The sequence below is a fragment of the Martes martes genome, assembly GCF_963455335.1.
Source record: "Martes martes genome assembly, chromosome: 6".
NCBI classification, from domain to species: domain Eukaryota; kingdom Metazoa; phylum Chordata; class Mammalia; order Carnivora; family Mustelidae; genus Martes; species Martes martes.
Genome location: NC_137893.1, coordinates 111,288,559 through 111,304,310, shown reverse-complemented (window position 1 = coordinate 111,304,310; position 15,752 = coordinate 111,288,559). Strand labels below are relative to the sequence as shown.

Here is a 15,752-nt window from a genome sequence, read left to right as displayed (position 1 = left end):
CAAGAGTTCTGCTTTGTGAGCGCTCATAAATACGTGAAAAAAAATTCCAGTGTTTAAATTTTTTCAAGTATGTAACTACATATAATTTTACAGTAACAAAAAATTAAGCTGTTTTGTATGTTAAAAGTTTGAGACCTGGGGAGCCCGGATGGCTCCGTGGGTTAAGCGTCTGACTAATGATTTCAGCTCAGGTCATGATCTCAGGGTCATGAGATGGAGCCCTCCTGAGTAGGCCTCTGTGCTCAGCAGGGAGCTGGCTCGAAAGTCTTTCCCTCTGCCCCTCCTCATTCCTTCGGTCTCAAATAAATAAATCTTAAAAAAGAAAAGTTTGAGATCTATTCAACAAACATCAACTGGTGATACAAATGAAGATTTTACTCACATTTGTAATGGCTATTGCATTTTTATCGTAGTATTTCTTCTTTTCATATTTATCTCTGATGAAAAACTCCACTGCTCTGAAAACAGATAACTTAAGGAAAAGCATGAGTTCAGTGACAATGTATACTCCCCTTTATTCATTCCTTTCCACAAAGCCTACACTCTACATTCAAGTTTCCTCCTCCCCAGTCTGTGCTTTCCTCTCACATTATTTCTGCAACTAAATTTTGTAACTTACCTTTTTTTGGCCACACAAGTTCTCCCCATTCAACAAAAACCACCTAACCCAATTCTAGAATGAAAAGTAACCACACTCCCCAAATCTCCACCTCCAACCAAACTCAATTAAAGTTCATTTTAAATTCTCAGTGTAAGGAAATTAATAGCCATGTGGTACCCACAATGTACTAGACACTGTGTGCTATGTGTTGCCCATAGTTTGTTTCAATCCTTCCACAACCCACTAATTTATATATGTATATATAAATAATATATATATATTATTTCCACATCACAGATGAATAATTAGCAACTTAGAAAAATTATACAATTGTGATTTCAATACTTCTGTTCTTTCCCACCATACATGGCTTCCCCTGGTTGCATCATAGAGGATTCCCTGTGTTACAGAAGAATGGAGGCTTTTTTTTTTTTCTTTCGAAGCTGAGGAATGGAGAAGTCAAAAAGCTACAACCAAAGTCGGTACTATTTAATTTTTTGGAGTTAGCTGGACTAGCCTTCTATGTTGACAGAGTGAGCCATTTCTAGTGGGATTTCGGAGTTTTGAGTTATCTGATATTGACTTCTCTTAGCACTCAATCACTGCTTTATCGTATTTCACTAAAATGGGAATTCTTCCACCAGAGATTCATAACCTTTTCAGCACCATGACCCCCTTTGGTAGTCAGGCAAAGCCTATGAACTCCTTCCTGGGACAGTGCTTTTAAATGTGTAAAATAAAATACAAAGAATTTCAAAGGAAATGAATTATACTGAAATACAGTCTCTGCAGATACTCATTAAGATATCCTTCTGTTCAAAAGAATAGTTATCTGAAGCAGTAAAGCAATACATTTTCAGTCAATAACTCCTTTTTAGAAGTTAGTAACAGCCTTTTAAATTGACAGTTGAGGCAACAGGTAATAGAAAGAGCTGACCGATATACAGTGGATATTAAAAAGTTGGGGCATTATGAAAGCACTCAAAGTGGGCCAGGGAAGGCAAAAGGGGAAATCTAAACATTTAATTTATTAAGTCAGCTGAACAAAAGCTATTTTTAAAGACAGTTTCTACAACCTGAGTATGTGAAGGGCACTTTATATGATCTTTATCTCCTTTTTCCCTCTTAACAACCTATAAGGTAGGTACCATTTCACAATCAAAAGTGAGGCACAGGGAGTTTAAAAAGTCTTCTGGGATTCTACAGTACAAGGAAGAGTTGTGATTCAAAACTAGGAATGTTTAGCATCAGCCTTTTCAGAATGTTGCTGATCAATACCAGTTCATCTGTGAATCAGTTATTTTATGCTAATGCTAACAAATATTTTAAAATCTAGAAAAGAATGTCAAATTTGGAGGGTATTTTCAAAGCATCCTTGGAGACCCTTTTAAGTTAAAGGCCCCAAAGCTACCATCAGGCTGCTTATTTAGGTATGTGAAAATTTTAGCAGCCAAGAAGTTACTACAAATAAGCCATTATTTCCATAAAATGCAATAATGTTATTTTACTCAAACTTGTAATCAGCTAAATGTTAAGTGTGCTCATGATTGTAAATCCAAGTTCAGTATACATTTTTCTATTTTTCTAATAGAAAAAAATGAAACAATTAAAAAAGCTGGTCTTTTGGATTAGGTCTACGCGTATGGATATATTGAGCAATTTTTACTGTAGACACAACTATTTACCTCCACAAAAAAGAAGAGAACATACACTTCACTTAGACTGATGTCACTGTCACTTCAGATGATATGGAACATTTTTATTATTTGTACATGTATTTATAAACTCATGTATTTTAGCAGCAATTATATTTATAATTATATATTATATAAAATGCAATGTAGCATACATATACACAGCTATTTTTTAACTACAGAAAGTTTTTAGAGATCTGAATTCTTTAATTATAATTTTTATGTTTAAATATCAGAGAAAGTAACACTGATAGTTTTCCTTCTTAAAGATAGAAACAATATTCATTTTAGATATTGTTTAGAGTATACTATACCTTAAAGCTTGGAAAGATTACTACTCTTGTCTATGAAATTACTACTCTTATTTATGAAAAAATGATCATAGTTTACGATTTTAAAAATTACCATTAGAGAAAAAACTCATTAAAGTTAGAAATAGAATATATAAAATAATTTAACCAACAGTAAAGCTAAAATACTGAAAACTATGATGGTTTTATAAATACTGAATTTGAAAAAGGGAAACATTTTAAGTATGCAATGTTTTCAAGTGAAAAACGATACAAACATCTGGTGAAAATACATGTTGCTGTGAATTTTCAGAAGTAACAGGTATCAATGAAATCTTAATTTATACTTAATATATCTTATATAAATAATTCAAATATAGCTGAATCTGGTTCTGCTTAGGATACAAAACCCTCTCAGAAGTAATCTAAGAAGTAAAAAATTTCTAAAATTCTGAGACGAAAGCTGATGTTTTCCAAGGATATTAAAATAAGATAAAATAAATCATGAAGGCAAGAGAACTTACTTGATCTTCCTACTGTTAATATAAAACATTACTTTCCAAAAACCAATCAAAGCACACCACAAAGTGCATTTTTTTCCATGGGAGTCATCTGAAAAAGGACGGTGATTTATGGAACATGCTATATTCTCGATCGCTCTCAGTTCCTACGTACCTCTTAGAGCAAGAACATATCACAGAGTCTTTATGTATATTTGTACAAGGTCCCAAATGCAAGCCAATTTTTCATTGTTAATTCACCTAAACAAACAATGATTTATTACTACGGTCAGCAAATTTTTTTAGGGGGCCAGAAAGTAAGTATTTTAGGCTTTGAAGGATAGTTAGTTGGTCTGTGTTGCAACTACTCAACTCTGCCTTTGTGGCTCCAAAGCAGCCTTGAAAATACTTAAATCAATGGTCGTGTTCTAATAAACTTTATTTACAAAAACAGGAGCTGCCTCTTAGGCCTGTAGTTACTTATTCCTGAACGGTATCCCAATTTGGCCCAGAGGGCAAAAAACCGTCAAGTTGGATTTATAGACCGTCTCTGTGTCTACAAATTGTCACTACAGACAACTTAAGGAATTTTGACATTTTGACACATTACATGCTGACCCTAGTACTAATTCTCAACAACGTACACCCTCATTTCTGGTACCAATAGGCACTTATTAATAACTGGCAGTTGTTATTACCTCAAAGTCAGCTAATCTGCTGAACTTATACCTAGATACATAAAAAAAGATAATCACACTCAACTCATAAAGTTGTTGAGAGCATACATATGAAGCATTTAGTGAAGCACCTAACAGATAGTAAGCACTCAATAGAGTTAGCTTTTGCTTTTATATAATGTTGTATCTCAGTTTCCTCTCCTTTAAAATGGTGATACCATTGAGACCTATCTCACAGGATTATTGTCAGAATTAAATAAGCTAGTGTGTGTAAAGAACTAAGAGCAAGTGGCACGCAATGCTATTTAAATTTTAGCTCTTATTACCATGGTAAAGGGAGGTAATGGACAGAACTACAATGCTCAGGGCAAAGACCGCTTGCATATCATCAAGTATAAACAGCAACTGAGAAACAGCAACAAAAGGACCAATGGATTTGGAGATCAATCAATATTCATCTTCATTTTCTAGTCTCTAGGCATCATTTGAGACATGAGGATTTTTTTTTTTACTGATAGACATCAATAATACAACCCAAAATATTAGAAATAGAACAATAATATTTTTAGGAAATCAAGGTAAAGAAATATTAATAACAATTCAAGTTTAAGTGGTTGATTTGAGATTTAGTAAACAAAAACAAATACCCCAGAATTTTCCCCATGCCTATAGTTACAAAACATTCAACACAGTACCCTGAACTGTCCCTGTCCTCAAAACTAACAAATGATACTAACCAAACCCCCAAAAAGTTTAATATTACTTTGTATTTTATCTCTTAACATATTTATTTATAATTTGACTTTTTTTCCTTTCCTTAAAGATACCCTTTTAAAGACAATTAAATTAATATTTAGTCCCAAGAACCAAATCTTCCAGTTCCAGACACATTACCACTGACAGCAATAAAATCTTGAAAAGCTCAAAGGAGAAGAACTGCAGATTAGCTTTGGTGCACAACAGACCTCATGGAACTGAAGTAATTAAAGTTTTTAGATAAGATGAAATACCCTAATAATGAAAAGCTTAATGTAAAGCTTTATCATTTGTCATGCACTAGTACATGCAGCCTATAATTAACCACATCCCACATGAGAAATTATACTTTCACACAGCTTTTGCATAACTCTGTAAATTGTAAAGCTTTAAAAAAAAATGACAAATCTTGTTAAGAATGCAGTGAGGCCCCATATTATATGAGTTTTACTCACTTTGGTTCCACTTGTCTCTGGGGATGAGGCAACGATATTTAAATCAATAAAAATGCAGAGATGTTGGGCTTTTTAAAGAGCAATGAAATTTAGAATGATTCATGAAATAAAGGAAGGGGACTAGTTTTCTTACTAGTTTCCCTAATAAAACCTCCAAATCACAAAGCTTCATAATTAAAAGAAGGGACTAAAGTGATGTTGCTGTAATATTTAAGGTAAAACAATTTTTAAAGGCCATAGTATTTTATTAGATACAGGGTCTGGTCTCACGGCCAAGACATGGCATTTTATACTCAAAGTAGTCACCTATCTCAAATTTGTTTAGACAAAATCCCTCTTTAAGTATTTTCTAACAACCATTAGATTATCTTTTTATGAATAGTAAGAAACCAACACCTCATATAATCATAATTTGTAAATACTTTAGAAGTAACAGTTTGAAAACCCAAATAAGCATTCTTGAGCAAACAATGGCAAAAATATACATAATCCAAAAGCCTGAAATGAATTACACCAGGTACTTAAAAGTTATAATCTACACCTAGACCTTACGATCTAGCTGCAGAATCCCAAACCATAAGCCTATCTATTTTTAAAGGCCATCAAGACTCAAATGTGGCAACACTGATTTTACTCAGACTATCATCATTAAAATATATTCAAGTGCCCTTCTACAGAAGGAAAAGTCTGGAAGCTTTGAGAAGTCTCTTAATAACTTCTTAATAACTTAATAAGGGTGGGATAATAATAATCCTACCCTTCCCAACCTCCAAAGTGAAAATAACATACTCTAGTTCATTAGGTTGTTTGGAAATTTTAAAAAGATAAGGAAGATAAAAAGTCAAGCTCAGTGCTTGGCACACAGGAAACCTTTTGAAGCAGTAAGACTAGCTGTTGTATCTTCAGTGTGTCAAAGGTCAAGGATATAATCATACCCAAGTCCAATCAATTCAGTATAAAAAATCTCTTCCCTGAAATGTTTAAGTAAGTACCAAATACTTAAAAATACATCAGCAAAAATATCAGAATTAATAACTCACTACCTCATTAATCCTTTACTTCTATAAGGGTCATCATAAAATTAATGGTAATTACTTAAGAAATAATATCCTACTAACATACACAAAATAGTGCATAGAATAGTTCAATGTAAGAAGATACTGAGAAGCTACATACAGTCCTTTCCCGAATATCTTCAAAGCTTCTTTGAAAAAAATGTGGAATCATGATGATAAAGTAACTTGGAAGCCATTTTCACCCACAAGGAACCAAATAAAGGATACTACCAAAAATTACCCTGTAGTATTCAAAAGAAGTAAAAAAAAACTAAACTCAAACCAAACCAATCCTAACACACATACACACAAACTTCCACAAAATGGAGATTCTTCCTTGGAGGAATCTAATATGTCTACTCAGGCTTAGGGGTGAGAACCAGAGAGAAAAGAATAAATACAACCAGCAAGCAATTGGTAAAAACCACCTACGACATACTTGCTCACTCAGTTGTATTTTCTTCTACTATGCTCTATTCCCAGGGTTCTGCCCTAGGACTTCACTTTTCAGAGAAAGAAAAGAGTATTCCCAAGATGCTCAGTAAACACACAAAAAGAATAAAGGAGTACTGCCCTGGGTAAACATAACTTCAACTAACACTTTTCTATCATCTACATGCTAAATCACTCCATAATCTGCATTGCATTTCCTGCTTTCTTTTAAGGTCTAGACCCTCGTTTCCAGCTACTGAATGGGGATCTCCATGTATACGTCCAACAGACACCTCAATCTGCCCAAAGCAAAAAAGTATGGCTCAATACCTTTCATTTCTGACCCTTCAACCTTTATCTGGTACTGAATTTCTTCTCTCAGGGAATATGCAGATATATCTTATCTATAGAAACTCGACCAAGCTTTAAAAAATTTGGGGTCTTCTCAGTGTCTTTCTTCAGCCAATCTCAACCTCATCCAATTGCTCCTGCTTTCCTAATTTCCAATATTCCCAATTCCTTCTTATCCATTCTCAATGCCACTATTTAAATTTAATCTAATTCTCTAATTTATAACTTCATCATTGCTCATTTCAAGGCTGTACTAGCATTCTACGTGGTCTGCAACTCCAAGGTTTCCTCTGACTAATCTTCCTTGTGGTAGAAGTAAATGCTTCTAATGTTTCTCCTGCTTCAAAACCCTTCATGGCTTATCAAATCCTTCGACTTCCATGAGTGCATGGAATGAAGTCCACACTGCTTCTATCTGGTACTGAAAACCCTTCACAATCTGGAAAGTAAGCTTCTTCTGCCACTTGCCCCACTAAACGTGAACCTGTCACATCAAAACCTGTCATGTTCCCTCACTCCTTCATACCTCCAGTCACATAATTTGTTATGTCTGAAATGTACCTCCCACTTTTACCCTAGGAACTTGCTATAATAAAAACAGCCTTGGATATCGGATTGTTAAATTTGGGGGAAGAAGGTGGAGGGAGCAGAAATAGAAAAGGCCAAATACAAATACCAACTTTTAAAATAAAACTTAAAAGGTTTCTATGCAAATATAAAAATATATATAATGGCCTCTACTCTGTTAAGATCACTTTTTTTTTCACTGTCTGACCACATGAACTGTTTTAGTATACAAATGGGTAACATGTAACTGCTCTTTAAGAAACTACATTTTATTGTCAAAACTGCACCTTATTGTCACCTTTGGATAGAATCAAAAATACCTACAATCAATTTGATAATCTTAAAGAACAGATCAATTTTGATGAGCTATTTCCTCAAACTTCAATATAAGTTTGAGAAATCCTAGATGATCAATTGACTTTATCTTTAACAAATGTGAAAAACATCTGACTAAAATGCCTGTGTGAAAATATTCTACTTATTCATTAGGGCAGATTTGTAAAAGCAAACACAGCTGTGAAACCTGTAACAAAGATGAAATGCGAGCAGTAAATATTAGCATAAGTTACTTCAGCACGTCCACTTACACTAAATATGTGATTTGCCGTTTTAAATGCCTACATGCCAAACTCCTTAACATAAATATGATTACTATATAAAGGTGATCAAGAAGATCTCTTCAGAAATAAATTTTAAAACTATTCAAGATAAAAAAAAAAACAACTATTCAAGATGTTCACAAGTCAAATCTCTAATAATACTCTAAAATAATAAACAATGTATATTCTCCAATCAAGAGCTGGAGATCAAGAAGAATCAGTCATAATACTTTATACTTGGTCATAATTATATCAAAATACTATGTAGATCATGTATTACTTACTATTAAAAATTTACTACATACAAAGCACAGCTCAGGGCAAACCAACTTTGATCTTTAATAAGTAACAGTCTGATAAAGTTCACATCTTCCTAAATACAAACAGTTAAAATACGAAGTATAAAAATGAGTTAATTCTTTTAAAATCCACAATAAATAAAGTTTCAAGGATACTGATCTGTCTGTGGTCTTCGAAAGTTCTCTGGAAGATTGGCTTCATAGAGTAGTCTTGCTTTAGTATTTCCCATATCTTGCATGCACTAAAACAAAAAGAAAAATCAAGTATTTTCATTAGTCATATGAATATTAAAAAGTAATTACTACATACACATACATATACATATATACAAATATATACAAATACCAAGTAACATTTATTATTTCCAATATATATTCCTCTCAAAAAAATAAATTAAATCACAAGTATGAAATTAATTCCTCGAGTTCAAAGTAGAAGCATATTTTTAATTCACATTTATTCAACTTATGTGGACCTACAGTTTTCTAATGTCTTTTTCTGTGAAAACAATATCATCTTTATTTATATTCACTACTTCCTAAAAGTAATTCCCTGGTAGTTCATGGCAGTTTTATTATTGTTTTAGATATGCCATTTGAACAGCACTACCATTTCCAAGGTAACAACTCAAGATCAAATTTTGTTTTGAGTTTCAAAATACTCTTGGGTTTTCATGATTTACAATCAGGATCACAATGGAGAACAGATGAAAAAGAAATAGTGCTAACCTAGAACTCCACAGGAGTGGATTAATTTCTTTGGGGTTAATCTCTTTAAGAATCTACTGAAAGCTATGGATCCTCTCCCTACAAACAAACAAAAAACAGTACCCTATGACCCAAAGCCTTCCTAAAATCTATAAACCCCAAGAACAGTAACTACTCAAGAGGCATAAAATAATCTGATAATCACTTAAACCAGTTTAATTAAGTTCCAGTATCTTCTGTAAGGATTAGCCAAACAGTACTTCCTGGATAATCTATTACATTAGAAAGTAACATTTACAAACAAAACATTATTCATTTTATATGAATACAAGTTACAAATGTTACAAATAAATACATGCAAAGTGTTACAAAACATTTTACATCATTTACACAGAGTTTAGGTTCCTTAAAATGTTTTAATTGGTAGAAAGATCAGTCTGTATAATTCCTTCTTTTTTCTTCTGATTTCCTAGACACACACCCACATCCCTGAGAGGACAATCCAGATTTAACGGATTATCAGGTATGCACCTTGAGTTGTAGCACTCAAGAGTACACAGGCTGAGCCATCTTCCTTCAAATAAAAAATACAGTGACATGGGGCTCCTGATAAACCCAAGGGTATATAAAGTGAGGGGGGAAAACCTGTGTAAGGCAAACTGACAATATAAAGTCAGAGGGCTCTACTATGTCAGGACACATGCTAGCATGTATATGAGCAGAGCTAATATGTAATTCTGTGTGTGGGGAGAAGAGCTTAGAAACTTTCAGTATAGCCCACCCGTCTTGAAAAAAGAAAAAATGTTTTCCACCTCTAGTATTCAAATGATGCTTTACCTTTGTATCATGGTGGGAATTTAGAAGTAAAGATGATCCAAGTTATGTAAACATAAAGGTATTAAACATTTAGTAAGAGCTACAAGAAAAATGCCTCTTAGTTTGCACAATATCTGCAATAAAGCAAAAAGTAACTCATAGAAACTATGAAAGTAAAAAACTTGAGAAGTTTCCATCAAGTGAACAAGAATACAGAGAAATTCTAACAAAAAGTTTAGTAAGACTAAAAACAGTATCTACTATGTATGCCATATGTCATTGATCCTGTTACATTTTTCTTCATATTTGATAGTCTTGCAATTGATAATTTTTTCTTTTGAGTCCATAAAATAGAGGTGCTCTTTACAGAGATATCTTATGTTCAATGAATATGATTATACACATTTTATATAAAATATTTAATGGAGGTCTTTAATATTTTGACAAAATAAAAATTATTAGGAGCAAGGCATACATGTGTATTACACCAACTTATTTACTGTTGTTCTAGGGATGTTACCCATCACAATCAGACAAGAGAGAAAAAAAGAGGTATAAAAATCTGAAAGGGAGAAATAATGTGAAATGAGCCATTTTTTACAGGAGACCACTGCCAAAAAGTGACTGGGTACAGGTGCACCTGTGTGTGTTAGTTGGGATTAGAGGAAACAAGGATTCAGTGACATCACAGACGTATAAAGACTGTTTTGTAAGAAGGCTCAGATGGTTTCTAGGTTTCTAAAAAGTAGAAGATAGTAGTGTAGGAGGAAGGTCAGTGTCAAAGTTTCAAAACACTGCATTTAAAGGCCATATACAACACTTAAAAAATTTATCCTATTGGCCCTGAGGAGCAAACTCTGTCTAGCATTCGGAAGAAAAATGATGAAAATATCCTAACAACTACAATGATAAGCATTAGCCTCAATACTTTACTTTCATACATAAATTATACATATATAATTGTAAATTGCACATATATTAGAGAAATCGTGTGTGTGCTCACATGCGCGCACACACACACACACGCCATTTGAAACTTCAAAAAACCCTGCTTTAGGCATTTTTCTCCTATTTTGGCAGGAAAGGAAACTGAAGCACCAAGATGCTAAGTAACAGGCCCAAGATTATTAAACTCCATGAGTATTTGACTCTTCATAGAACCAGAATCAGCCCTCAGGAGTTTAGAGATTTCAGGCTACATCCAATGGAACTGAGGACTATCTCCTTCAGGACCTAGAAACACCAGGCTCTTGGCTTTAGAGGCTCAGTTTTCATTTTATAGACACAGAAATGAAAGCACAAAGAGGTTATATGATTTCTCTAGAGTAAGATAATGAATCAGTTACAGAGTTTAGACTAGGACCAAGCTCCCTAGTTCCAATCCTTCCCACCAGGCACCAGCTAATCAACAGAAGTGTCCAGGAAATTTCACCACAAAACAGAATAACACTGTTATTGCCTCCTTTATTAAAACATCATTCCTGTTATTAAAATATTATTGCTTTTCTTTTAGATTCTCTCAACCAAAATGCTTTGCCAAAATGCACTGCTGGAAAGGAGAATTTTAGTTTTTTTGGGCAATTTATGATTCAGTCTTCCAGAGCTGAGATGAGTGGACTGGTTGCAAATAAGTGGGGGAGGGAGATGGTAAACAGAATACCCTACTTTTTAAAGAAAAAGTTAAGTTTTATATTTTTTATTATTTTTACCTATAATGAGACTTAAGTTATCGGTAATGAGCTAGCTACTTCAACTACCATCTAGCTTCCTGGAAATCGAGTCAGACCCTAATGCTATGCACAATTCTGAAAAACTTCTAATTTCCAAACCTATTTTCACTTCTCCAAAAGGGGGAATATTTGTAAGGATATCAAATAGACTATCAAAAATTTTTAAATTTACCAATTTTCAAAATTCTTTGGCTTTAAAGAAGCATGTAATGCTGTCAGTAAATTTTTTTTTCTCTTTCTCTCTTTCAAACATGAAAAAGGGAGGAAGAGGACTCTTAATTACTTAAGTCAAAATGTCTACTGTTTATTTTAAAATATTTTTAAATAGGTATTTACTTAATAAACTATAGTTCTTCTCAAAATTAGATTTAAAAAAAAACAGTCAAACATTAGGTGAGCGGAATATATACTGAAATTCTTGACAAGGAAATGATAATAAAAAGTCAATATGCATTTTTACTTTAAGAAAAATATATACTTATATTGAAGAATAAGTGAAATTGTACTTCTGTTATGATAAATGCCAATTAGGTAGTACATACTTTAAAATTAGTGTTATTGTTCATTTTCAAATTCAATCTGTCCTCATTTTAAACACTGTATGTTCCTAGAAAGATCAATTTTATATTGTACTTTTTGCTCAAACCACCTTCATCCAAAATCAGCACCATTGTAATTGCAAAGGGAGGCTTCACCTGAAGATGGTATAATAAATCACACTTAAGAATCTCAAAACCTACTATTAAAAGTATTTTGTCCTTGTCTATCCATAATCTGTGTGTTTTTAGTTTCTCCACATAATCCAATATATAAAACAACCCATGCCCCAAAACTCACATATCACCTGAGATTCAATTTCAAAAGTTAACTATTTGAACTAGAGTGCCGAGAAACACCTACAGGCTAACATAGTTCCTTCACAATCTAATGCAGATAAAACATTTCTATTTCTGAAACTTTCTACGAAAACATTTCACCCAATCCTAGTTTCGGCACTAAAAACAATAAAACCTATATGCTAAATGAGTTCTAAGATTTTAATATTTTAAAGAGACTCAAGTGAACTGGGGTTGTCAATTTAAAGTTTAAATTTAAATTTAAACTTTAAAATTTAAAATTTAAAGTTTAAATTTACTTATGGGATTTGTACAATTTAATAAACTAAAACATACAAAAACCAGTGACAGATGGTAATAGCTACAACTTGCTACTACACATACAGAGTTCTCAAATCACTATGCTGTACACCTGAAATTAATGTAATATTATACGTCAACTGTATTTCAATTTTTAAAAATAATTAAAATAACCGAAAAAAAGTAAAAAATGTCACAAAAAGTGGGAACAGATAAAAAGAAAATAGGCAGGATCAGTAAGTAGGCAAACAAATGTAATAGGAATCACGTTTCATGTCAATGGGGGCATCTCCAATGAAAAAAATAATAATTAAGCAGCACACAAAATCAGCTTTAGTGAGAAAAGAGCCTTGAAATAGATGTAAAGATAAGAGGTAACAGGAACAGATAGAAACAAAACGTGCCTAAGTTTAAGTCTCTCTCAATATTAGGAAATAACTTTAAATGCCAAGATAAATGATGGACCACCTAAAGTTCCAAGTTAATAAGAATAAAACTTGTCAACCCCCCACCCCCGCCTTTCTTTAGTCTTCCAAAATCTTGGAAAGCAGAGCTCTTTGTGGACTCCAACTAAGTGATATAATTACTTCAGGGTATGACTTCTACCTATGTTAGCTCAACTAAAACTACAGTCCAGTCTAGGTTCAGTGGCTATGTTTAAGAACTCTGGGTCCTTGGACCTCCCCTCTCTTTCATCTTGTACACTCTCTCTCTCTTCTCAGTACCTACCTCCTATCTGTCCCATGTTTCCTGCATTTTCTCTCTCAGACACTAAGTAGTGCCTGGTCAACAGCCATTTATAGTTAAGCCAGAATTCACATTAACGTATTATTTCAGGAACCTACCAGTATAGTTTTCGAAATTTTTTGTGTGTACTGACTTGCCCTTTGGAGTTTACTGGCTATTTTAAAAAATGGAGTAAGTGGGAAAAAGAATAGCAGCTACAAAATAAAGGACTGAGATCACTAATTGCTGCTGTAAACAATTAAGTTATAGTGTGGCAATTAGCACCTTCTAAATTCCCAACGGCAAAAATGTAAATATTAAAATAATCAATAGAATCTTACATGTTAGTATGTAATAGAAAGGTGCTACATGTCTACACTAAATCTGGAGGAAGAAAGATAAAACGATATAAATTAAAACTCTTCTACCCAATTTTCTGAGGAATAGATGTGGGAGGGAATCTCACCTACGAGGTCAAAGACTATTGTGTAAGGATAGGAAAACAGCTAAAAATATATACTACATATATGTTTGTATATATGCACAAAATACTTCAGGAAAAGTATACAAGAAACTAATAAATATGGTTGTTTCTGTGGAGGAAAACTGGATGTCTGAGGGATAGAGATGGGAGGAAGACTATTCACTTTGCACCTTTTGTACCCTTTGAAGTTTGTGCCATGTCCATGTATTTCTCATTTCCCCAAAACAATAAGATAATTAAGAGAGGCTTATTAATCCTGCATTGTTTCTGAACAAAATACCCTCCAGAGGAAGCTTAGCTACCATATTCAAGCAGCATGTGAATCAGAACAAGGAGACTTCCTCCTCACTGCTATCCTCCACTCCTACTAGAAGAACACAGTGTTCTAGTGATCAAAGAGGTAATGAATCAAATTAAAATTGAATTAATCAATTAAATCAAATTAAATGAATTAATACATTTTAAAAAATTCCATCCAAGTATATCTTATACTCAAAATACAAAGTATAAATACAGCATTTATCATATCTTTTCCCAGCATGGTCATCTTCTTAAAAAAACAACTGTTGCGGAAGTTACATCACTGAATGTATCTGTTTTTCCTTCTTAAAATTTCAACAAATTTATTTTTATGTGGGTGAGGGAATACTACTTATTCTACTATTTTCTATTCATTAAAATTTTTAGAACACAAAGATAAGATTGTCAAACTGCCTTATCTGAGGGTATATATTTTTTAAATCTTAATGAAAAAGAGAAAATGAGTATTTGTAGTCCCTGGACAAATTCTTCATGTCAGTGACTCACCTCTACTACCACTTGAAATTTTCCAGAATAGTTCTCTATCTTCCTCTCAAAAGCCACCAGGATTTCTTGCATAGGAGCAAGCTTTTCAGGACTGGTTTCAAGATCTTTTGGATTCCAGCTGCTGGAAAAGAAGGGCCACCGTTTTTGGTCTCAGGAACTCTTCGTAAATATTTAATACAGAGTCCATTCCTTCAGTTTTCCTAAAATTGTATTCTTGGGGAATTATTCTCTTTCTGTTTTAACTGTTATTTTAAAAAACAAAATAAGTAAACCACGCATATTTAAAAATTAAAAATCCTAAATGATGATCTGGAATTAGAGGTACCAGTTCTCCTATTTTTCACAATTTCTAGATATTCTCAGAAACTGATTTATCTGTTGCAGCATTTGCTAGTTGTTACAAATTCAGAGAATGTATCTTTTAAAGCAGTAAAATTAAACACTGTTACAACAAAGTTGGAAAAGCTTTACTTCACACTCTTTTGTAATCTGTATTTACTATGAAATCCATGCCATTTGAAGTCTAGGAATAAACCACTACTTTCATCCTAGGTGCTTAAGGCTCATCTCAGGAGTCATCCTGGACTCTCCCCTCTTCTGTCAGAAAGCTTAGTGATTGTAACTCTTTAATACTTGTTATAACCTCCCCCTGGTAATCAACCCCTACTGCCACCACTTTAGTTCCAGATCTGGTCACCCACTGTTTAGGCCATTGCAGGAACAAGACTGTCAGATTTAGGTTCTTAAAAGGAACATAACACTAAATACCACTCTTCAACTTATAACATTAAAGACAACATTCCCTGTTCTGTCCCTATCCCCACCAACCCCATCACTGATAGGATCAAGACCAAACCAATCCCCCACTGCAACTTTCACCTTCATCTCCTGTGACACATAACTGCACCCAATACTCTGGTCACAGAAAACTACCTCTTTCTCAAATGCAACATGCTTTCTCCATCTTTCTGCCTAGAAGGCCCTGTGTACACTGTATTATGCTTCTAGAAATTCATAAGCAAATAAAGGTCACTATAAAAATAGTAATGAGACATCCTTAAAATATGTT

General features: G+C 33.4%; 1 protein-coding gene across 4 annotated transcripts in view; it reads right to left on the bottom strand.

Moving 5' to 3' along the window:
- SMAP1 (small ArfGAP 1) overlaps positions 1 to 15,752 on the bottom strand; it is a 155,087-nt gene that overhangs the window by 90,485 nt on the left and 48,850 nt on the right. For all 4 annotated transcript variants that reach the window (XM_080807184.1, XM_080807182.1, XM_080807183.1 and 1 more), the window contains exons 3-4: positions 8,433 to 8,518; positions 383 to 458 (exon numbers count right to left, since the gene is read on the bottom strand). In XM_080807184.1, the coding sequence (XP_080663310.1) occupies positions 383 to 458; positions 8,433 to 8,518 (162 nt within the window). The remainder of the gene's footprint in view (positions 1 to 382; positions 459 to 8,432; positions 8,519 to 15,752) is intronic.